Below are 26,025 nucleotides of genomic sequence, written 5' to 3'. Positions count from 1 at the left end.
TTATGTATATTTGGTGTAATTTATTACAACCAGTATGACAGTTCATGACTTTAATACATTCAAACTATGTTAATGATACAAAAAAGCTTTTGATACTGTCATCCATTATATTTCATGCATATACATACAAAACGAAGTTACAAATTGACTTATAAAAGTCCTGTATCAAAAACCAAACTGGTCTTCAAACTTCGTCTTATTTAACATATACCCTTAGATGAATATACATATATCGATTAAAACATATCAAAATCTACTCAGTTCCACACAATATTATACACAACACAAAAACAGATTTCTTCTTTAAACACTTAATAATATACTATTGTTTATAAGAAGATTTAATGTATCATGCTTATAAAACGATCTGTCAAGTAATAAGGAGTTAATATCTTTAAGTACGAATACAAACTGAGTCGGTTGAACGTGTTTCGAAATCTTGACTGAAAATAAATTTGAAAATGTATATTGTAAATGAAAATTATAGTTTTTGAAAAAAAAGATAGTAATTGATCGACGTAAATTTATTAGTAACATTAATAGTACAATATTTTTTTACTGCAGCAGTTGCGCTCTTTGAAACAAATGTCTCTTCAGTGATTCTAGAGGGCATACAATCAATCGAGACAAGTGTATCTTTACCTGATTAAAGATTTATATATAGGTAACGGAATAGTAGATACCATTAATCCCTACGCCGAAGTTAAATCAAATCAAGTAGTTAAGATGCTTCCCGCAGAAATTCAAGGCATAATTATGACATAACTCATACCCATCGGGTTTGATTAATACAAATATCACAGCTATGATTTTGGTTGAGGGATAAACCTGCTATTTCTTAGATTGTCTTCATTATGACCACCTTCTATACATCCTGGTTTATTAGTCGTATTTAATATCCATCAGGGTGGCCATGTTTCCTGAAGTCAGAGTTAGCTGTTACTACTCCTTCTTGTTGTTGTAGAATGCCTTGAACAACACATCCGGCACTGTCTTTCAATGTGATATTATGCCCTAGTCTAATCAATCCATCCAAAATGTACTATAATACGAAAAAGAGAAATTTATCACATTAGAAAATATTAGCATTGTTTGATGCATGTGTGGGTGTCTGATAGGGTAACCATATGATATTTTAAGTTTAATCTTTATATAAATTATGTGCGTCCAATTGCTTTTCTTTTGTAGACTTTGTGACATTTTGTCGCGGAAGCGAGACATATTGATCCTACCTTCCATCAGCGTAGTCAGTTGCGTCAACATTTAAGTTCAGAATATGGTTAACGCTTGTTGAACACCGATAACTTTCTTACACCTTCAAAGAAATTTGCAATACCTTGACAGAATACTTTTTTTTTTATTTTCGAACGAAAGTATCCATATCTCAGTGGTTTGTTTTCGGTATTTCATTAACAAAATTATTATCTACATTCAGTCTACGACAATATAAGACGTCATTGATTTTACAAAACCTACACCGAACATTTTAAAACAAAGACACAAGCTTCTACAAAATTAAGAACTTGCATTAAAAGAAAAATATTTCTTTAAAAAGATATCTGTATTTTACTGGTAAATAAGTGGTGTTATGTCTTGTTGTGCTTAGATATCGGGTAGATATTTCTAAGATGTTGCTTATACACACAAAGTGTCAACTTATAATTCTAAGAGTTGAAAAGACAATGAAATGCAACACTTTATGCGTTTATTCAGCAGTCTTACATTACTATTATACATGTACTAGTTAGTGTTTTGGTCGTAAATTTATCCCTAGACTGTCATTGCATTATTTGAAGAAATCAATGCATGATGGTATTACAAACCTTTTAACCTTTTAAAAAAGGGTAATGATACATTCCAAAAAGTTGTCATTAATCTTTTGAGGTGTCGAGCAAGTAAGGTAATTCTGATGCAAATAGCCAAGTTCACGTATATGACAGTTGTTTCCTATTTGTTTGAGCTTTTAATTTTGCCATTAGATAGGGGACTTTGCGTTCGAATTTTTCTTTGAGTTCGGTATTTTTGCTATTTTACATTTTTTTAACAATGTTAATAGCGCATACTTGCGGAAATCCTTTTTCTACGTCTATGTGTGCTGGAAGTAACTGATGGTGTAATCTTCTGTGATCAATTGCTTCTTTAATACCCATGCCTAGCCATTGTGTTAAAGCTGTCACCTGACGATAAAGGATAAACAGTTCTTGAAACTGACAAATGCTAAATGCTTATGTTTTGTTCAAGTATTCTGCGATATACGTTCTGTAAGATAGTTGCGCAATAACATATGACATTTTGACTTACAAGTACTAGTACTTTGTTGTCCAATCAAAAGTCGGTTTTCCCTAGAAGGCTCATAGAGCATGAAATATATTACTTGAGTGAATTAACCCTTGCTAACGAAAAGGACATACAAGTAACTGACATCAACGGTGCAATTGTTAAAGAGATAAAGTATTATTAAAAGAGGGACGAAAGATACCAAAAGGACAGTCAAACTCATAAATCTAAAACAAACTGAGAACGCCAGGCTAAAAATGAAAAAGACAAACAGAAAAACAATAGTACACATGACACAACATAGAAAACTAAAGAATAAACAACACGAACCCCACCAAAAACTAGGGGTGATCTCAGGTGCTCCGGAAGGGTAAGCAGATCCTGCTCCACATGTGGCACCCGTCGTGTTGCTTATGTGATTACAAATCCGGTAAATAGTCTAATTCGGTAGGTCACATTCATGAAAGGGAAGGGGATTGTAGTTACGACGTAAGGAACATATCCGATATCATTTGTGAAACGGTTATTTCATAACGGTCAACCAACTCGTGATGGCGTCCGTAAAATTTACGAAGGGATGATTTCAACTTCACCATTTGGAACTCTTGGTTCAATAGCTTCCTTGTGAGCAGTAACCCTCTATCAAGAAAATCATGATAGGAAATGCAAGCACGGGAATATCGTATCAATTGGGAGATATATACCCCGTATGCAGGTGCTGCTGGAATGTTGGTACTTAGAAATGGAAAGTTCACAATTGGAAAGCTGAAATCATCTCTTTTGTCGTAAAGTTTTGTTTTCAACCGACCCTCATTGTCAATTTCTAGATGTAAGTCAAGATATGAAGCCGACTTAACTGTATCTGTAGTATCCTTTATCTCCAATTCGATGGGATAGATGCGTTCCACATAGTCACCAAATTTTGAATTGTTTAGTGAAAGAACGTCATCTATATAGCGGAAAGTAGAGTTAAAGGATATTGCTAACTTCTTATCTTTCTTCCTAAGAAGTTCCTGCATGAAGTCAGCCTCATAATAATAAAGAAACAAGTCGGCAAGTAGAGGGGCACAGTTTGTTCCCATTGGGATGCCGACAGTCTGTTGAAAAACACGTCCTCCGAACGTTACAAATATGTTGTCAATCAAGAAATCAAGCATCTTGATAATATCGGTTTCAGAGAATTTTTTGTTTGAATCAGAGTGATTCTTTACAAAGTATGATTTATCCCTCCCTAAGACAAGATACTTGTATCTACGTTGGCCATTCTTTTTTATGAAGCAAAGTAATACCAACTCTTTCAATTTGTCTTTTAGTTTGGAATGTGGAATACTTGTGTAAAGAGTAGAAAAGTAAAATGTTTTAATACTGTTACAAGATGAAATAGAGTTAGATTGTATGTACTCTAAAAGATCTTTGGAATTTTTAAGTATCCACATCTGATTCACGCCACCTCTAGAATAGGCAGTTTCACAATAACTTTGAAGCCCGTCTTTGATTGCTGATAAAATAGATGTTAATAATTATTAGTTATCAAAGGTACCAGGCTTATAATTTGATTCGCCAGGCGCGCGTTTCGTCTAGATAAGACTCATCAGTTACGCTCAGATCAAAATTGTAGACTCTTGCAGACAATTGAATAATTGCTTCTTTGAATAGTTTTATTTGTGATGTATTTGTGTGGAATTTATGGCAAAAATAATATTTTTCTGATCCATCATAATTTGTTTCTGATCCTTCATGATATATTTTGTGCCATTCAACTGGTCATTATAAAATCCGGTATTGATACAATGGTGTACTAGTTTGAATCATAAAGGATGGCTGTTTTACTTTATACACGGTGGTGTTATGATTTTTCAGCTGATCAACACAAAAGCTTGCATAATTGTATTGCTAACAAACGAACGAGAAGTCTAAAGTGTACTAATTCAGTGGTTGTCGTTTGTTGATGTGTTACATATTTGTTTTTCGTTAATTTTTTTGTACATAAACTAGTTTTCTCGTTTGAATTGTTTTACATTTGTCATTTCGGGGCCTTTTATAGCTTACTATGGCTTTGTTCATTGTTGACCTATAGTTGTTAATTTCCTTGTCATTTGGTTTCTTGTGGAGAGTTGTCTCATTTGCAATCATACCACATCCTTTTTTTAATATTCAACATCAATAAAATCCATGTAATATGTATACTCATCTAATCAGGCGATATTTTAATTGTACTACTTACCAAAGCAGTAGATGTTGTAATCTTAGAACCACCTGACGCTCCAACTACTATATTGACCATTCCATCAGAATTAACAACTATACTTGGACACATCGAGGACAGTGGACGTTTACCAGGCTTTATAAAATTTGCCGGCGACGCAGGTATGCCAAATGAATTAACTGTATTAGGTGTAGAAAAATCATCCATTTCATTGTTAAATATAATACCTGTACGACTCCCAACTACTTTAGACCCAAAACTGCAAAATTGAAAAGTATATTATGACGTATATTTATGTTATAGCCACACATTAAATAGTTTAATCTTTCAGGTAAAGTAATCAATGGTAACATAAAAGAACACAATAAAACTCCAGTCTTGTAAGTGAAAATCATGGAATCTTCGCGGGAAAAAAACGAAATTTAATCGTCAATGATTATGTAAGGTTGTGAAAGACTCAAGTATAACTGAAGCATCTTAACTTACTTTATTGTATTTGTTTTTTAAATAAAATTACAACTGGTCCAAAATACTATCTTATGATCACAAACAAGCTTCTGTCCAGGTAATCAAAATTTCAAAAACTTTAACCACAGAGTGAATTTATGTGGACGCCGCCGCCGACGGAATGAAGGATCGCTATGTCTCGACAAAAAGAAAATCTATTGTCACTTATACATGAGAACTGACATGAAGATAATTTTTGAAAATACCTTCACTAACCAGTTATTGGGGAATTTTAATATCTTAAATATAATGTATCAGACTGTTCAGAATTTCAATACATATACACACCCTTATAAAGTGTTTGCAAAATATTCACTTATTTCAAAATGGAATATCTGCCAGTCTGACATGAAATATCGTTGATATGTAAATGTTTTCCAAAATTTCATGTTCGTGAACTGTAAAACTCATGCCAAAAACTAAGGTATGTCTACTCTGAGGCAAAAAATGCTACATTACAGATCGACTGGCAGTACATCGAAATGATTTTATTGACATTTAAATATATAAGGGTTGTCAAGAAATATACGCGGAAGAAAAATAAAAGAACAGCGCAGAGAAAGAAATGAAAGTAGTTATATCAACTGGTGTAACTATTTTATCATTAAAAAGTTCTATTTAAAGATATGTATTTTTACTGTTGTCTGTTCTATGGTCGGGTTGTTGTCTCTTTGACACATTTCCCATTTACATTCTCAATTTTATTATTACGATTTAATGTACGGTGCAAATTTAGCAGGTCGATGGTGCATTAAGATTTCATTGCGACGTTATTTAGCATCAGACGGTAAAATATGATTGCAAACTTTATTTAAACAAATGTGTGTTCTGTGGCGAGTTATGCCTGTATAACAGGTTAAGCTTATCACATTAATGCACCAGTCCTACGTCGGGAGCCTGTTGTACATGTTTTCGGTATGAGAAAAAGCTCCGTGTTGAAGACCGTACTTTGACATAAAATGTTTTACTTTTACAAACTGTGACTTGTTAGGCTGTATTATATTTAAGAATGGTTATCAAAGGTATCAGGCATGTAATTAAATACACCAGACGCTTGTTTCGTCTACATACGATTCATCAGTGACGCTCAGATAAAAAAAAGTTACAAAGCCAAACAAGTGCAATATTAAAGGGCATTGAGGACCCAAATTTCCGAAACTTTTTGCCAAATACGGATAAGGTAATCTAGGCCTGTGATTGGAAAATCCTTATATTTTGAAAAAAATCATACTTTTGCAATATTGTCCTTCAATTTGTTTTATTGTGGACAGGCGTTTTAAACTTGAACGAATCAAGAGCACATCATCATTACTACTCAGAAGTATATGTCTCTAAATTCCCTTTAATATACTTACTAAAGATTGATAGTACTTGTCACAGATACGGCATCTCCGTTTGGTGCTAATACCGACAGATGTGCCGTCCCCGTTGTTACGTCGTCGTAAAATGTCGGACCATAATAGTTTGTTCCAAACGTCTGACTATCAGATATCTGTGAACGTATATCTTCAGCATAGGTCTCTGACGTCATATTCTGCACAAGCTAAAATTAATGTTTGATTGCCGAATTATAATTGTTTTCTTTATTTCGAGGATTTGAAACATTACATTGTAGGGTTTTTTTGTCAATCAAAATTGTACGTATCATAGTAACATCTGATCTTGGCGTTCAGAACTTGTTTTGTAAAAAGAGGACTTTTCATGATATGCTGTTTAAGTTAAGGTATGATATCGGCTCCCAAGTGTCATTGAAATTTTAGCCAAACCAAAGTAGAATGTTGGTTTTCAACTGGCGTCTTTGGTTACGGTTTGCATACCTAAAGTGTATATTCTCAGTACTGACGTTGTTTCTTATCATTCTAATAACGTGTTATATTATTCTTTAATTTGTCTTTATGAATATTGTTCTTACTGTTTTGTCAGTTTTGGGAGATATCCATTTGACGTGACTCGATACTTATACATCCCGTCATTGTGTTATATTGTTCTATGATTGTTTTTCTATTCGTGTCTTTCATTTTTGCAAATGATCTTTGTCTATATGCCTTTTTCTGGTTCTTTGAAACATTATTTGCCGTGGCTCTGTATACATCCCGTCATTGTGTCTTGATTTTGAAATTTGATAACGGACTTTTCGACGTAAATGTTACTTGGAGTTCAATATCTTTGTTATTTTATTCTATACTAACTTCGTCCAACTCCCGTCTAAAAGCATCATCTTCAGCGTCTCCATCACCAAGGCTCGTTCGTTTAGCATAGGCAAACTTGAATGCTTCAATAATTCTATGCCATGTTAATATTTCTTTTTCTTTCGTAGACACGCTATCTGTACTTAGTTTATATCCTAAAACAAATCTGGTGTTTAAAAAACATTGACAGTGTAAGAAGTATGCATACACATGGAATCAGAGTCGTGTTGCTGTTGAATGCCATAGCAAAGAGAATATGAAATGGTGATTGTTTTGATAATATTGAATATGACTGTTGTTTTTCATTCATTCCGTAGTTGATAAAGTCAAGTATTTGGTTTACATGTTAAGTCAGGTTTTATTTACTCTCCCATTTTTTTATTTACCTTGTAGTTTGGTATTTTTGTTTATTCTTTTTTAATGATACATTTTGTTGAAATGATACCAACAAACTAACACCAGGCACCAACTGGTGATTTGTCTTTCCAAAACCTGTATCAAATAGTTTCGACGTTTACAGAAGCAATAAGCCACATCATCACACTAGTTTGTTTTATATCACAAACAGTTACATTGTAACCCGGATTTGTTTTTTCTCCATCGATTTATGGCTTTTGAACAGCGGTATACTACTGTTGCCTTTATTTACTTACCGTCTAATATATTTAATATAAACTGGTACACTACACCACTAGATGGTAGTATTGATGAGTAAATAGTTTCGTTTTTGTTAAGTTTTATCACTAGAGGATCTTTCGTTGGTGCTGTGTATCCTGCAAGATCTTCTTCAGTTATTATTCCACCTGTAAGATTCAATTAAACAAGGCTAACATGAACTGAATATCTCCTTCATGTTAAATGAAACATGAGTTATGTAACAATGAATACAGTTCATGTAGAAAAAAAAACGTATAATGACAAAATTGGCTCATTAAGATAATAATTAAGTTTAAAAGTGTTCAACAAACTTCCGGACTTTTAACTTGTCCACCTATATATTGTATGTTTGTTCATTGATTTTCATTCGACATCAGTATTTTCGTTGCCTCTTCTTTGGGGAATGCAATGCACTCTGTATGTACAAACCCACATTCATATACAAGAGGAGCTAAAGATACCAGTGGCACAATCAAACTCATAGATCGAAATAAACTGACAAAGCCATGGCTAAAACCTTTTGCAAAACATAAGGTACGCATTTGTCAAAGCATACCTTCTCTTAATTGCAGAAGTTCAAAATTCCAGTTATTCAACCCAGTTCACCATTATGTAAAATTTTTGTATTTGTGCATATGTAATTCGTTTCCACATAAGTATGAGGCCGAAATATTTTTCATCGGCAGATGTAAGCAAACAACAATCACGCAGTCTATCTTTCATTGTGTGCATTATTAATGTTTGCCTTTGTCTTATTTGACCATTGACTGGCGAAAACATATATTTTAAAATGCAAGGATGTATTCCTCTGACTTTTCAGTCTCGTTCAGTCTCGTTGAAATCTCGTTCTTGAATTATCCCCAAAACATGTGATACAAGTGGAAAATATCAATGAATTTCAAAAATATTATAATCTAACATAACTCTGTGAAAAAATTATGTATTTACAATGAATGGTTTTTGAGTAATCCACTTTTCAAATTTTACGACCAATCAAGTCAGTATTTTTAGCCAAAATTTTGAGAAAATGGGTTAGGGATACAAAAAATGGTTTTACAAGAATCATGTGCATCCCATATCATTTTGGTCTTTTCAAATTTCTTAGATATGTATTTTTTCAATCGTTTATAACAAAAAAGTTGAAATAATATGCATTTTGTTCTTAAAACTGAGAAAAATCACAAAAATACAAAATTGACAGCATGGTAAATTTTACACAAAAAAGTGTCAGAATATGATAAAACTTTCTTATATTAACACCTACCTATAGTTTTTTTAAGTAAAATTTATTCAGATTGGTCCACTGCATCTTTGTGGAGAGTATGGAAAAAAGTTTAATTGTGGAACTGTGATTTTCTACACGATAATAGCCCAAAAATAGGTAAAAATCGATGAAAAATGGGAAAATCATCAAAATTGGGCATTTTTAAAGGGCTGTAGCAAAAAAAGAAGTGCACCACCATATGATTTTTTTCTTCACCAATCATTTTGTTACAGTCTTATAAACCCAAAAATCAGGTTAAGAAAAAAAGTTTAATTCTAGAAATTTTTGGCTCCTCAGAGGTGTACATCCTTAATTGTCATTCAACTTTTTTTTCATTCGTAAAAACGATGGTTAATTTTTCTTAATTACCGAAATATGTATACCTTCTGGTATTCGTTACTTACCAGCATCGCGAATATCCGCCACAATGTCTTTGGTTAAGGTTCCATTGTAAAAAGCATCAACACCTTCATCGGCTATGATTTCCAATGTTCTGGCTAATTTTGGCATTTTGATAGTGTCACCAGCTACATAAAAACGTCCAGTTTGTGGATTAGTTATCAAATCTCTGTAAAAGTATTAAACATATCTCAGTTAACAAGACACTGTTGATCAACGTTTGAGAGACTAAGGTTCCAACTCGCCAGTTTTTGGCCTATGGTTTATATCCCTTTTGCTCATTTAGCTCTGCATATGTTTATGTTTTAAACATTCTTGTGTTTCAAATTGTTGGGTTCTAGCATAGAATTTATAACAAATTCTGCGAAACAAAACAAAAATAAAAATAATGACTTTTTTTTTATTTAAGACCGAAATTTTGGATATCTAAATATTAGATTAATGTATAAAAGATTTTACTTAATAAAATCTAATGCGGCATATTCAAAATGTGTCTGAGGTAGAAATTCTAATCCTGGTATCTATCATGAGTTTATTAACACCCACTGGTTAGATGCCATTGCTGGTGGAGGGCTACTACTTGATGGTATGCTTATATAGCAAAACCTGAAGAGACTTTGGATCCAACATGCTATTCAATTCCGTGTTTTATTTGATCTTTTCACTTTTTTTAGCGTCTTTAGTGCTGTCCATTTCTGTGATCTATGCATTTTTTTCTAGTTAAATGATAATTTACTTGCTTTAATCCCTGTTGTCTTTTTACAACTTCAGTTTGAGCTGCCATAGCTATAGCAACTGGTATTCCTACAGTATATCCTTCTTTCAATAGCTTGATTGTCGGCTGCAGCAAATCTTTCCATGGAAGTTTACCGCCAACCTGATGAGCTTCCCAAAGACCACGAATTTCACCAGGTATACCAACGGCTAACCCACCTGATAGAAAGATAATTATAATATATCTCTTTTTACATGGAAGATACGATTGCTATAATGAAAAATGTACATCTACCATTAACATTGGTATCACGAGTTTTTTTTTTCATTTGTCCAAATTTCGATTGTAAAAAAGCGTGGAAATGTAAAAATAGAGCCTACCATTTATAACAACTTTGATTTAAGCGCTGTTTCTGCGTCCAACTTGAACGAAACATTTAATTTGTAAGCTGAACTATAAGTCAAAGAGATGCCAAAAATACAGCAGGAGCATTCAAACTTATATAGTCGAAAATAAGCAAACAACGCCATGGCTTAAAAAGAAAAAGACTAAAAAGAAAACAACAGTATGCAAAATACAACATAGACAACTAAGACTGAGCAACACGAATCCAACCAAGAACAGGAAGTTATTCCATGTGTTACAGCAGGTTTATCCATATGACATCCGTTGTGTTTATCATGTAAGTACAAACCCAGTAACAATTCTAATTCAATAGGTCATCTCGATCAGGGACAAAGGAGGATATGATTATTGTAACGAACGCCGATTTGAACAGATATACCATAACGATCAACCAACTCGTAATGGCCTCTTTAACGTTTCCAAAGGGATAGTGAACTCATGGTTTTAAAGCGTGCTTGTGAGTAGCAACCCTCTCTCATGGAAAGCATGAAAGGAAACGAGCCCTGGATCATTGTTTCAACCGGGAGATATATACTTCATATACAGGCGCTGCTGCAATTGAGCTACATCGGAATGGAAATTTGAAGCGGGAAAGTGAAATATTTTTTTTTGGTCTATACTACCTACCCTTAGTGTCATTTGCATGATTTAATTCAAAATATGAGGCAGACTTTAATATATCTGTTGTATCTTTAATTCCAAGTTGGGTTAGATGCGGTCAACATAGTAACCAAACTTAGAATTATATGCTGAGACATTATTTTTACAGCTGAAAGTGAAGTTATAAGTTAATGATAGCTTTTTTTTCATTCAACATATGTGTATGAATTCAGCCTAATATGAATAAATGAACAAATCGACAAGAAGAGGATCACAGTTAGTTCCCATGGGAATGTCAATGGTTTGGAATGTCCTCCAAACGTTACAAATATGTTGTCAGACAAAGAAATAATGCATCTGATGGCAGTATAGAGAATATTTTGTTTGAATCAGAATGAAGGTTTACAAAGTACGATTGTTCCCACCTTATGACAAGATACTTGTGTCGACGTTAGTCGTTTTTTCGTTGGCCATTCTTTCTCTGGCCAATTTAAATCATAAGTCAATAAACTTGATGAATTTCTAGCTACAAACCCGAATACTATGAGATTTTTCTCACTGAAAAATTGGAGCAAATTTCGTTTTATTTCTTATTTATTAGTTCCGTGAAATGATAAGTCGCCGATAAAGTACATAGTGAAAACCAACCTTCCGTAGACGATCTACCAACATACATAGTTTCATTAGCGTCGGCGGGAGCCATCTCACGTGCTAAAATAGTATATGCCGCTCTTTTAGACCTACAATAATAAAAATATAGCAAACAAAATGTTACAAATGAGAACTGTTGAGCATCTGAAAGGTTAATAATTTTAGTTTTATTATGATTACTCATATTTACACAGCTGTAATACGTCAATGAGAGAAACACATTCTGACAACATAATTACAAAAAGTAGTTTGCAGCAAGAAAATTGGAAATATAGTACAAACCGTTCGTAAACTGTCATAAAGAAACCACCTCCTATTCCACAGCTATGAAAATTGTGAATACATTGACAGAGAAGGGTGGCAATAGCCGCATCTACAACAGAGCCACCACGTCTCGCCATCATGTCTCTGTAAAAAATAGTGTTGATTAATTGATATATATGTTTTTGGATATACAAAGATTTTGATAAACAGAAACTATGCTTTGCTTATTTTTTAAACCTAAAGTTTTCTTTACTCCTATGTCATTTTTGCAAAACACTGATATATGACACGTTACGTGTCTCCATTGCTCATATTCAAATGTTCAACATATTATTGGTAAAAATGTGGAAATGACATATGTATTTACAATTCGGACGGCCGCAGCCAGTTCCAGTTTCCAAGATGGCATTAATGTGAAACAGATTGATATTTTGAAGGAATTGAAAATATACAACTAGCGAGCTTTTAATGTGGAATGAGTTTAAACACATTGTTGTTTCGTTGGATTAACTTTGTCCTGCGTATGTTAAAAAAATCTCTTTAAAGTATAATGATTTCTGTATTATTTTGTTTAATATATTCATGAGAGATAAGTTAATGTTACATTGCTTGGTCTTACAAATTCTCTACAGAATTCCATCTCAGATGTTCAAAAATGTAGTACATGTAGCAGTATACTGCTTCTATTTAATAACAATCTTAACATTCCAACACTTACGTTCCAATTGTTGAACATGGCGGGCCTGCATCTGACGCCACAGCAGCGTATCTATAGTGTCCTTCTATAGATTCGGATACAAACTTGGGTGTTCCGGTAGTTGTAGGATGTCTTATAGTCGGCGTCGGCGTCGGTGTTGTTGTCACAGATTCACCACCCTCAGATCCTGCCTCACCACATATAGTGTTCTTATTTTGATTGTCATCTTTATATATCTTTAGTCCCAGTACAACACCAAGAGCTATTATCAGTGAGCAGATCAGAAAGGTTGAAACAATTAGCATGCGACTCTGTGATATATGACTGAAAGAAATTACAGGCGTTTGGTTAAGGGAGCTACTTGAAGCAACAGGTGTAATGCGAGCTGCTGTCTACCTGACCATTTCAGGACTTAAAATAATTGTTCTTAATTTAAGAGCCTTAAACAGTCCCGGAATAGTTGTCCCGCATGTAGATAACTTAAGCTTTTTCATACTTTTAGTTATTGCTCCAGATGTTTGCAGTATACAATGCATTGATGCTTTATTGTTTTATTTGTGCTTCAATTTTATTTATGCTTCAATTTTATTTGTGTTTCAATTTTTAGTTATGCTTCAGTTTTTGGTATATTTAGATGTCACGTTTTTTAGTAATGCTTTGCTTGTATTTCAATATCCCTGTGCTGTGTTTATGCATTTGAAATCCTTTGCTGCTTATGTATTTTTTATGCATGTTCTATGTTTTAATGTTATATATATGTTATTTATATTCGGTAAATAGCTCTTAAGGGCTTTTGTTTGTATAGTTATATGTGAACCGAATCAAAATAAAACTATCGTATTCGTATTCCAACAACTTATTTTTCAAAGTTTAACTTTAACTGGGCCAATTTTTACGTAACAAGTAAACTTAATATTTATATTTTTGTTTGTCATAACACAATTAAGACATATCAAATCCCTTAATTTCTTTAAGCCAGATCACATTGCTGTCTTCCAAAACTAAAAAAAAATATCACTGACTTGTTGACATGGTCTACTATAATAGCTTGTCAGATATTACATAATGAAGTCTTTGTGTTAAAGTTTTTTTGCACTCCATGGCCGGCCCTTCAGTAACTATAAACGATATTTATCTAATAGGAATAAATAGGACGTACTCTTTTCATAAATGTTTTGTCATTGCCAAACAACTATATTTGAATTACAAAAAAAAAAATACATAACAGTGCACCAATGGTACAATGATTATGTAAGTCTAATTGCCTTTTCAAACGAGATTACATTTCAAAATCTAGAACTTTCAATTAATATCTATAATACTAAAATGACGAGGTCCAATTTGTCAGCCGTCATCACGTAAAAACGACAAATCAAAGAATTCAACTTTATATATAACTAATATAGTACAAAGGTGTAGATTAAAAATTACACCACTCCAGGCTCTTTTGTTTTCCACGTAATTAATATTGCCAGTAATTAAGAAGTTCCGGGTCGAGTCCGATACCGATACCAATAGTATATTCACCTGTTACCTATTACCTTATCTGTACGTTCCGCATCTGACAGGCGCACCACCAAACGGTGTATTCAGGATTTATATGCTATATACACGGGTCATAATCACAGGGTTGACACTACTAAATTGTCAAATTGTTACCTATTGTAGTATTTCATCAGTAAGACTTTCTAAGATAACAATACGAATACTAAAAATCTGGTCTAAAAATAAGGCGTATAGCCGGTACAATTTTCAATTTGTTAGCGGGCATGACGTAAAACAGCGAATCAAAAAATTCACCTTTATTTATAACTAATATAGGACAATGCTGTTGATTAAGAAATACTCCATTCCAGGACCTTTTGTTTTTCAAATAATTAATATTACCAATAATTGATAAGTTCCAGTTCGACGGGTTCAAACAGAACCATTTGAAAGCAGTGTATCTTAGGCATGACTTTATCAGATCACAATACTAATACTAAAATAAGGCTTGCGCATACATTGTAGTTATATACTTTAATTCAGTCACGGACCCGCGATATCACGGGTGTGTTCTAGTAATATATAAATTTTAAAGATCTTTTTATTTTACTGATGCATTGAAAGGAATATTGTGTTTCTATTTTAAATAGGAGTCTCGGTGGGTGAGTCGTCTAACTTAAAGTAGTTACTACTGTAATCAAGAGCCAGTCAACACTGGGGTTGTGAGTTCGAACCCCGCTCGTGCAGGTGCAATCGACTCCAATCTTCATTGACTAGGATTGTCAGTTTTCGTATTGAAGGTCGGTGGTTTTCTACGGGCACTCAGGATTCAATAAAAATTGGCCGCCACGAAGTAGCACAAAAGCGGTGCTTAAAATAGCAAAAATCAATAAATCAAAAATCTATTTAAAATAAAGATGCACAGGTTTAAGTATATGTATTCCAGTTATTTCTCTCAACATAGTAAATTTTAATTGTTCGTACGTTGTATCGATAAGTTATCTTTTTTTCAGAACTATTTTGCTAAAGGTTTTTCCCCCAGACGTAGATAGCCAGATTTTGCACATAGTTTTAGGATGCTTTATGCTTCTGACTTTAGAGAGTGATTATAACTTCTAAACTATTTTTTATTCGAGCGCTATAAGTGAGTCTTGTGCAGATAAAAGATGCGTCCGGAATAGGAAGTAATAATCCCCATTCACCTTATACTGTGCATGTTTTAAGTCAGGAATCTAGACGTTAAATAAAGGGATAAGTGGGGTGACATTTAATGCCTATCTCCTTTGTTTACATAATGATAAATATTTCAAACATGTATGTGATGTTGGGATCTCCTTAATATAAAGTTTAGGATGTAACAAGTGGTCGACTTCTATATATTTTTGTTACAAAAAAACATTTGGAAAAAGTCCCGGAACACGTCGTCAAACTAGTTTATTACAGGACATTTTTTCAAATCAGATGTAATTTTAGCCGTCTGTCATAATATCAACCAACGATCAGAATCCTCGAGGGCTTATATCGACTGAGGGCTGATAATACATCTGAAAAGACTTCCATTTTGGGTCCCTTTGATTGACGGAATAATAAACATATACCTGCATGAAGGGGGTCCAAATGGAAGTCTTTCCATATATAATCTGATATGAAATCTGTTATGATATATTTTGATCACATACGTCCTCTTTGAAAAATATCTCTGTATGGAAATGATTTACTTTAAGAAATAGTCCACAACAATGTAAGGTATAGTGTAAGTAAACAAAATATAAGGTGTTTGAAGATGTTTCATTGTGTTAAATAGACATGTATACACAATAGAATACTTAAAAGTACCTACGTATTTAAAAGTAGTTTCACACTATTATATTTGTACTGACAAAAGTATTGAAAGTTTTCAAAATCAAAAACTCAAACACATCAAACGAATGGATAACAACTGTCATATTCTTGACTTGTTACAGACATTTTCTAATGTAGAAAATGATGGATTTAACCTGGTTTTATAGCACCAAACCTCGCACTTGTATGACAGTCGTATCAAATTCCGAATGATAATTAACGACGAAATATCATGTGATAACGTTACAAAAAGCATGCAATTATAATTGCAAGCAATTAATAAATTTATCATACCTAACCAGTCCGCTTAGCTAAATTTCGGAAAATATGGATATTACGTTAATCTATTGTCATTATAATACCGTTAAATTCATAAGTTATTAACTTTAAATGTGTCGTAATGAAATTGTCATAACCATAACAGACATCCCATCCCCTAACCAAATGTTATGACACAAGTGGAACCGTTTACAATCCTACATATACGGAAAACCTTTTAAAATATAAAATAAAGAAAGAGACCATGGTATTTTGTTAAGACGGATATAAACACACTGAACTGACCCAAATTACTAACTTAAAAATTTGTTTAATCGCACATTTTTATGCGACGCGGTATCTATCTGAATAGTAATATATAACATAGCTATACAGTTATTTTGATAGACCTTCTTAAAGTTTAATGTCCTTTTTTTGTTTTACTTCTTATCTTGAAAACTATTATAGATAGAGAGAAACGTTAAGTGTAAAAAAATGTAAGCAAGACCAGATCTTCAATAAAGTCAACATTGCCTAAATAGTCAAACGCCCGACTCCTTATAGAGTTATTTTCCGTATATGACATTTTTTGTTATTCTCTTAAAGAATTATAATAGAGAAAAAAATGCAGAAAAAAAGAAGCAAGATTGCAAGGACTACAAATAGTCGAATTGCAGAAGTCGTCAGATTATTGTGTAAACTATGAAATATATTGCAAACATCATCAGCAAAACACGAACGACAACTGAATCAATATTACCAAAATGTAAATTGGCTTTTTAAAAGATATCATTGCACATAATTGGTTTTTTTTACCAATTGCGTGCGTTTTTGCCTTTTATTTTGAAAACAATATAGAAACTTTGAAAAGTAATGGTCAGGGGCGGATCCAGCCATTTTAAAAAGGGGGGTTCCTAACCCAGGTCAAAAGGGGGGGGGGTCCAATTACATGTCCCCATTCAAATGCATTGATCGTCCAAAAAAAAGGGGGTTCCAACCCCCGGACCCCCCCCCTTCTGGATCCGCGCCTGATGGTGATAACAAACAAATAAACAGAGGAAGATCCCTCAAGTTATTATAATATAATGTCAATCAAATGAACAATCAACATTTCTAAAATATTTTCTGAAAATGTGTTCTAATAATTCATCCTTTCAGAGTCTTATGAATTATATGTAACATTTCAAAAGCGCGCACCAACAACGTGGAGTTTGTTGGAAAATAAATTATGTTTAACGTCCAGTGGTAAATATAACATGCTTCTTCATTGGGAGATTGTTTATGTCCAATGGCCTCAAGTTATTTATGATTGATGCACGAACATACGTTTACTTATAATTTTTCAAAGTTATAAAATTCGGATTTCAACGGCCTTAATCATGATAAATGACAGTATTATATCAATGCATGTTAACAAATATGTCCTGTTATATTTAATTTGCGATAAAACATTTAAAAAAATTGATAACGGATTTCCTTTTAATACGTTCGATTGTAAATTGAAATTTACATGTTCTTTTTATGTTATATTCAACTTATTGTATGCATTGTACTTGAAAATTTGACAAAATCATAAGAGAAACTTTAATTAAAAAAAAATAAGATAAACGTAAAACACAAACCTCATTTTGCCGTTTTTGTTAATGTGGTTCAATTTGTACTCCATCTAACAAGATACGATTTAAAAATATCAATGAAAAGGGCGCGTGTCCATGTCATCTCTACTACGATGACATCTAACAATATACTCAACGTACTAGAAAACGCACCATCTTTTTGTGTCTTCGTTTCCATATTATTAAAATTGTTTATAGTATGTTTTTGTCTATTTATATTGTTTGACCACTTTTTGTCTATCTTTTTATATGAATATATATATATTATAGCACCAAACTTTGTTTTTTTTAGTTTTGCATTGTTTTGTTTGGTATGTAAACCAGAATCATAAATCAGTATATGAATCACATGAAACATAGCATTCGTTTATCCCGAATCAATCATGTTGTAACAATTCAAAAAAACAAAAACAAACATATTTGTTTTCGTTCATTTTTTGTACATAAATAAGGCTATTAGTTTTCTCATTTTCTCATTTGAATTGTTTTACATTTGTCATTTCAGGACCTTGTATAGCTGACTATGTGGTATGGGCTTTGTCCCGATTGTTGTAGGCCGAACGGTGACCTATAGATGTTAATTTCTGTATCTTGTGGGGAGTTGTCTCATTGGTAATCATACCACATCTTCTTTTTTATATAAAATGCCAACCTATATTAACTATTGAAGACACCATAACCAACTGAGATTTTACGCTCCAAAGAAATCGATAGTCTGTCATATCTTTTACTTTTTTAGCAAAAAAAAAAATATATATATATAATTTTCAGAAAATTGTGAGCTTTTTATCAAGTGCGGTTATGTTTTTTGCCATGGATTAGAAAATAAACCGCATCATCGAGACAAAGAAAAAACAAAGTCATTATATCAAACAATATTTTAGAGTATTTTTGTTTTTGAAAATATAGCTTAAAAAACACGGACGCCTTACTTCAATTGTTCAGTATACAACCGAAATTACCTATTCACATATTTAACCTGGTTCGAGAGTGCGCATACTGCAAACTTGTCATGTTATAGTAACTTACATGTATGATTAAAGTTTGCTTTAAATATTACACATGTTCATATTTTATCGTCGCAGGGCCATATATATATATATATGTCGAAGTGGGGCAAAATTGGGATCATCTCAATATTTATTTCCATTTCGAAAAGAATTTGACGTTTTTACATGCATGGTTTGAAGAAAAGTGGCTAATCTTACCGATTGTATTGTATTTTTTGTATTCGCATGATTGGAGTGTTTGTTTGTAAGATTAAAGTGAAACGAAGGACATTTCATTAAAGAAACCAAAAATAATCTAAACGTTAAATTCAATCTTGAACTGTTAAATAAGAATGTATGTACTTATAAATGTAGACCAAGTTAACTCGGTATGGAACAAGTGTAACGGATATGTTGTAAAGGAACTGTCACGAGAAAAAGATGCACTATTGCATGATAGTATATAATTCGGTGTCCAATTTAGTATCACGGATATAATCTTCGCATACATATTTAACATATCATATATAAATTTCTCATTTCTTTGTAATCTGTTCTATTATGAAAAGTTGTCACATTGGCAATCATACCACATCTTCTTATTTGTATATATAAATGATAACTGGTATAATTGCCAATTAGACAACTTTCTACCACGGGTTCAATTCAATAGTATATATATTCATTGTTAATATTTATAGAATTCCTGTCTTTTTAATGAACTATACTGAAATAGTCTTTAAGTTTAAGATGAAATAGAAACAGCTATCGTATTACACTTTCAATTGACGCAAATAAATTAGATTTGATGTATTAAAGGACATATGCCTTCACATGCCTACTGTACCGTATAAATTACCCGAGATAATCATATCTTGTCATGGACATACACTAACGTTATGCTAATTTTGTTGTTATTTGACCCAAGTAAAGACCTGTCCAGGGAAATGATGAAGAAGTCGGTGAAGCGTAAATTAATATGTTAAAGTCCGAAGTACCTTAAGGGTGGTCTGGAAAAAACGATACTGCACACACAGACAGACAGACACATACAAGTCCAGTGGCGGATCCAAGGGGAAAAGGACGCCGAGTTTCAACACCCGGACTCTTCCCCCATCCCTTTTCCCCTTGGATCCGCCACTGGACTTTTATGTGTCTTTTAAATAGGTACAGTCTCCTATTCTCTCCGGGGTTGGAACCCCTTTTAATTATTTTTTTCGATCTGCACCCTAAAGTATGATAAGAATTTGTGAAATGATAATGCCGGTAAAAAAAATGTTAGGAATGAGATAAATTATTTCGTTTTGAAAGTCAAATATTTTGGCACAACAAATGGCTATAAAATCAGGTTAAATCCAACATTTTCGACATAAGAAAAAGCCTTTACCAAGTCAGGAATATAACAGTTGTTGTCCATTCGTTTGATGTGTTTGTGCTTATGATTTTTGCCATTTGATTAGGGACTTTCCGTTTTTGAATTTTCCTCGGAGTTCAGTATTTTTATGATTTATCTTTTTATTTATAAGTGTCAATCCCATTTTGAAATGAAATTATACATAGTTCCGTGTTTTAAACTGCTCAGTGATATCATGAGTTGTCATATCCTTATAAGGTTATTCTGAATTTTAAACCTAGTTCTCGAAGTATATAGAACAAACATAATTCAAAACTGAAATTGATATGTTTGTGTGTAAGCAAGTAAAATATAAGATGTTTTATCCCGCTGCAATTTTGCACCTGTCCCAATTAGAACCTTTGGTTCATTTGTGTGTTACGGAGATTAGTGAGGGGTCAATTTCACTGAACTAGTATTTATATGATTGTTTAGGGGCCTGCTGAACCCCGCCCTGCGGGTGCATGATGTTTTCGGAGTAGCCTTGGGCTGTTTTCTGCTTTGTTTCTGGTTGGGTTGTTATCTCTTTGGCATATTCCCCGTTTCTATTTTCTATTCTGTAATATTTAATGCGTGTAAAAATTAATAAGTTTTTGTTTACAAAATTAAGAGACTTTCGTGATTCAACACTTGTATATCTTATCGAATTGCAGCAACATGAATAGTAAGATTAACTGGATTTTTTCTATATCACACCCGCATTAACCCGAGAATTTTACGAAGACCCTGAAAATTCTGTTAGAGGAATACAAATATAGGTTGACTGTTAATTGATATACGTTGTGGGATACTAAAAAGGTCATATCATTCACACTATATTGGATTATTGATACGAATATTGTGCTGCCATGTTTGGATTTGACGAACCCTACGTAACCACGACCAGTGACTAATCCTGGAGACGTATTTAGAGAACCGTACGTACGCCCTAATTTGATCGCCAACATAAATGTTCACCTTTCTCACGATTTATGATTTTACGCATAATTCCTACAAATTATTTTTGTTCCAGGTTCCATTTTCTGGAATTACACCCTTAATTTCAGGAATTCATTTTTACGATTGTCATTATTAAATTTATTTAATTTATTCATTTTAAAGTGATTTTCTTAAATTAATTTACAGCTCGTGGTACTGTAACAGTTATGGATTGCATTTCTAACGTCTGATAAATACGGGAGTTGGACCGAGGTATCAGAAAATAGATAAACAAACAAATTGTACGAACATATGTTTTCATATGTGAGGGCATTTGGATACGTTTAGTTCCAGAAAAAATGCAGACAACACAAATCCACTGTACAACTTATGGAGTTTGATGTGTTTTAATTTCAATTTTAATCATCTGATAATTTAGATTAGTTTGGTCCTGTTGACTGCAAGCCAACGTTTGGAGTGGTAAAAAGACTATGGCCCATAATCTGCCTTCAGACAACCGTTGTGTTTCATGTCTAAGAAAATAACAGAAAAATAGAAGCAGATGAAATTGCATTCAAAATCCCTAACTATTAAACATCTTTTGAAAGCGTTACTGCATCTGTTTATTTTGGGATAATGACACTATTCCTTTTATGCTCTTTAAGAGCAAACGGAACGATAAAATACTTGTTTTTTACTTCTATATATAAATCAGATTTTGTCGTCTCATACATGTCATATATGCGTAGCTTACGCAACTCAGATTAAGAAGACTGTATCTAATACATATAACGGTACAGTCTGTAACTGGTTTATTAATATGCAAACTACGATATCAATATTGGAAAAACCGGGGGTTATGAACAAACTAGAAAATTAAAGTGTATGTATACTGATATATAAAAAAAATTGAAAAAAGAAAGCATCCCATGTTCTTAAAATAGTTCTGCGTCCACTTCAAATAAAGGCAACAGTAGTATACCGCTGTTCAAAACTCATAAATCTATGGACAAAAAACAAAATCGGGGTAACAAACTAAAACTGAGGGAAACGCATTAAATATTAGAGGAGAACAACGGCACAACATTAAAATGTAACACACACAGCAACGGACTAAGCATTAGACAAAATCCGATGAGAATAACCAATATAACATCAAAACCAAATACATGAATATGGGATAGAAAAGTACCGTGACACGTCTTATAGTAATGTGAATTCACACTCAAAAATAGGAGAAAACAAACGACATAACGGAAACACAACGTTAAAATGTAACACACACAGAAACGAACTATGATATAACAATGGCCATTTTCCTGACTTAGTACAGGACATTTTTAAAGAAAAAAATGGTGGGTTGAACCTGGTTTTGTGGCCTGCCAAACCTCGCACTTCGATGGCATTGTTTAATATAACATTAAAATGACAACATAATAATACAGGACTACAATATAAATAAATAGCAGAACGTATTACCCAGGTTTTGAAAAATAGGGTTCGTTCAATCGTCATTATGAAATAAGTAAAGTTTTAACGTGGGAGAGAGAAGCTGAACAGGTAATACGCTAACACAATTGCATGGGTGGCAAAATTTCTTTCTGTAGAATTGTTGTATAACTATCTTAAGCACAGTGTAAATGCTCTTAATTGTTTCGAATCGTTTTAAACTTGTGAAGTCATGTTGACTATTCTCGCTCTTGTTCTAGACACGTATAGAGAATAATGTCAAAAAATACCCCCCCCCAAAAATATATATATATATATATATATATATATATATATATATATATATATATATATATATATATAATAATAGCCAGCAATATAAAGAATACAGAAAAAAAATATGTTAAATTAGTTTGGTCCTGTTGACTGATTTTTTGTTATTTTCTTAGACATGAAACAGTAAGGTTGTACGAAGGCAGATTTAGGGTTATATTGCCTTTTACTTCTATATAAATCAGATTTTGTCGTCTCATATATTCGTAGCTAACGCAACTCAGATTTGAGAAAACTATATCTATAAAAAAGAAGTATAAAAAAGAAGATGTGGTATGATTGCCAATGAGACAACTGTCCACACGAGACCAAAATGACACGGACATTAACAACTATAGGTCACCGCAATACGTCTGTGTCAGACTTGTTTATTATGCAAACTATCACATCAATACTGGAAAAACCGTGGGTTATGAACAAAATAGAAAATTTAAGTACATGTGTACTAACATAAAAAAATAACTTGAGATAAGATAGCATCCAATGTTGTTGAAATAGTTCTACGTCCATTTCAACCAAGGTCTACAAAAAAGGGGGTATCATTCAAGCGTCATAAGACAGTTAAACCTTTTAACCTCAATCTCTGGTAACTTGATACACATACGCAGAAGTGTCATTTTACAGTACACATAAACTATGTAAATAATATTTAAAAGGGATTTTTAAATGAGAGTGTTTATATACAAAGCCCTGACAGCATGTTGGGATGAAAAGTTTGATAACATACACTTGGGAAGGTCATTTGGCTTTTTAAATTCACATAAAATAAATTTAAAATTCTATTTTTGTTGAGGCTAATTTATCTCTAAAATTCTTATCTAATACTTCAAGGACGATACGAATTGTAGGACAAACATTGTGTCATTTGCTCAAATTTAATAAATTGAATCTGTATATAAAACAAGCATCGCGATTCTTTAATAAAACCTCTTAAAAGTTTTGTTAACATTTAATGTATTTCTTTTATTTTCTTTCAAAGTTATGCGCTCAATATTATAATCGAAAATAAAGTGATATTTTAATACCAAATACATGTAGTATGTCTATGTTAAGTCAAAGCTTTCATTATATCCAGGCTATACGACAGCAAGAAGGGGACTACTAGACTATGTTTTCCGATAATGTGCATATCCCTCATACCAATATCGACACAAGCAGAGAAAATACATATTAAGGTAATAAAACAGTCTTAATCAGTCACAAATTGTACAGACTGTCAAAGTTTAAGACTTCAGAAGACAAAAAAAAAGTTCTCAACCAAAACTCCCCATATCTATCATAAAAAACTAAATTCATCAAATGGCAAAATTAAAGATAAACTATAAAATGTCTCCGGAACAAAAATAAAAGTTTTATACCGTATAGTTTGTTATTTCGCTGCTAGTATATATAGAAGCTTTTATTCCCCAATTTCATTTATCATAAAGTTTTTGTTCCATATTACGAACTGAATTAACACGTATTAAAGCTATATCATTCAGTGCTTCATGTTTATGTTTGAAACGGGTAAGGGTAAGATATAGTAACATTTAAAAAATATAAATAACATATCAGAACAGGAGCAATTAAAGGATTTAATTTTAATTAGATTGGATCATAGGGAACATGTGTATCAAGTTTCAGGTTGATTGGACTTCAACTTCATCAAAAACTACCTCGACCAAATACTTTAACCTGAAGCGGGACAGACGGACAGACGAACAGACGACCGGGCGGTACGACGAATGAACGGACCTACAGACCAGAAAACACAATGCCCGTCTATTATCGTAGGTGTGGCATAAAAACAAGATATAGTCAGAAGAGTTCCTAAGACTAATTATCTCCTAAGAATTAAAGGATTGATAAGATAAGATAAGATAATTTTATTTACCAATCATGGTGCCCAAAATTTGAGCTATACAATCAAATGAATTACAAAATAAAGCACAGAAAATGATTAGAATGATTAAAGTACATTTAAACAAACAAACAAAAAAACAAAAAAAACACATGAATACACATTTACACTAATTAACCTGATATAAACCAAGTAATTGACAACATAGTTGTTATGGGTGCCACTGTGACCTGGAGAAATTACATAAATCTTTATAGTTCTAGGTGTATGGGAGACAACTCCTGATCAATTTTATTTCCTATATATATATATATCTATATATATTTTTCTTCTATTTTTTTTTTTTTTATTTAATTTCAAACAACAATATTTTCTATAATTTTCTTTCGTTCTTCAAAAAGGGAGTGCAATAAATTAGATAAGTTTGAAGTAACAAACAAATCTTCAGATGAAAGAATCCAAACAAATTTCATTTCATCAGATAATCTTGAAAAATTTTTGAATTTTGAATTTGTAACACATACAAATTGATTAATTGATTGATTGATTGATTGATTGATTGATTGATTGATTGATTGATTGATTGATTGATTGATCGGGTTCGAACTCTCAAAAACACGTTTTGGTAGAATAGTGATATCTGTAAATGAACTGGGATTGTGCCTGATATTCATATGATGAAGACATAATCTTTCAATCAGTTTAATTGAGGTCTGGAGCTGGCATATCAGTTAACTGCTAGTAGTCTGTTGATATTTATGTATTATTGTCATTTTATTTATTTCATTTTGTTACATCTTCTGACATCGGACTCGGACTTCCCTTGAACTGAATTTTAACGTGCGTATTGTAATGCGTTTACTTTTCTACATTGGCTAGCGGTATAGGGGGAGGGTTGAGATCTTATAAACATGTTTAACCCCGCCACAATTCGGCGCGCCTGTCCCAAGTCAGGAGCCTCTGGCCTTTGTTAGTGTTGTATGATTTTAAATTTTAGTTTCTTGTGTATAATTCGGAGTTTAGTATGACGTCCATTATCACTGTACTAGTATACATATTTTTTAAGGGGCC

General features: G+C 32.7%; 1 protein-coding gene across 1 annotated transcript; it reads right to left on the bottom strand.

Annotated features, from left to right (window-relative positions):
• LOC139527336 (glutathione hydrolase 1 proenzyme-like) lies at positions 1 to 18,175 on the bottom strand. Its single transcript, XM_071322723.1, has 12 exons — positions 18,039 to 18,175; positions 12,853 to 13,155; positions 12,153 to 12,278; positions 11,868 to 11,959; positions 10,240 to 10,432; positions 9,505 to 9,668; positions 7,833 to 7,982; positions 7,180 to 7,334; positions 6,346 to 6,533; positions 4,502 to 4,742; positions 2,064 to 2,177; positions 1 to 1,042 (listed from the first exon to the last, which is right to left on the bottom strand). Exons 1-12 carry the CDS (start codon positions 18,080 to 18,082, stop codon positions 893 to 895), a joined length of 1,920 nt encoding a protein of 639 aa, XP_071178824.1. The 5' UTR covers positions 18,083 to 18,175; the 3' UTR covers positions 1 to 892.
• Positions 18,176 to 26,025: the final 7,850 nt, after the last annotated feature.

The sequence above is a fragment of the Mytilus edulis genome, chromosome 6 (genome assembly GCF_963676685.1).
Source record: "Mytilus edulis chromosome 6, xbMytEdul2.2, whole genome shotgun sequence".
Lineage (NCBI taxonomy): Eukaryota > Metazoa > Mollusca > Bivalvia > Mytilida > Mytilidae > Mytilus > Mytilus edulis.
The sequence above is the reverse complement of the archived record's forward strand: the minus strand, read 5'-3'. Positions and strand labels throughout refer to the sequence as shown.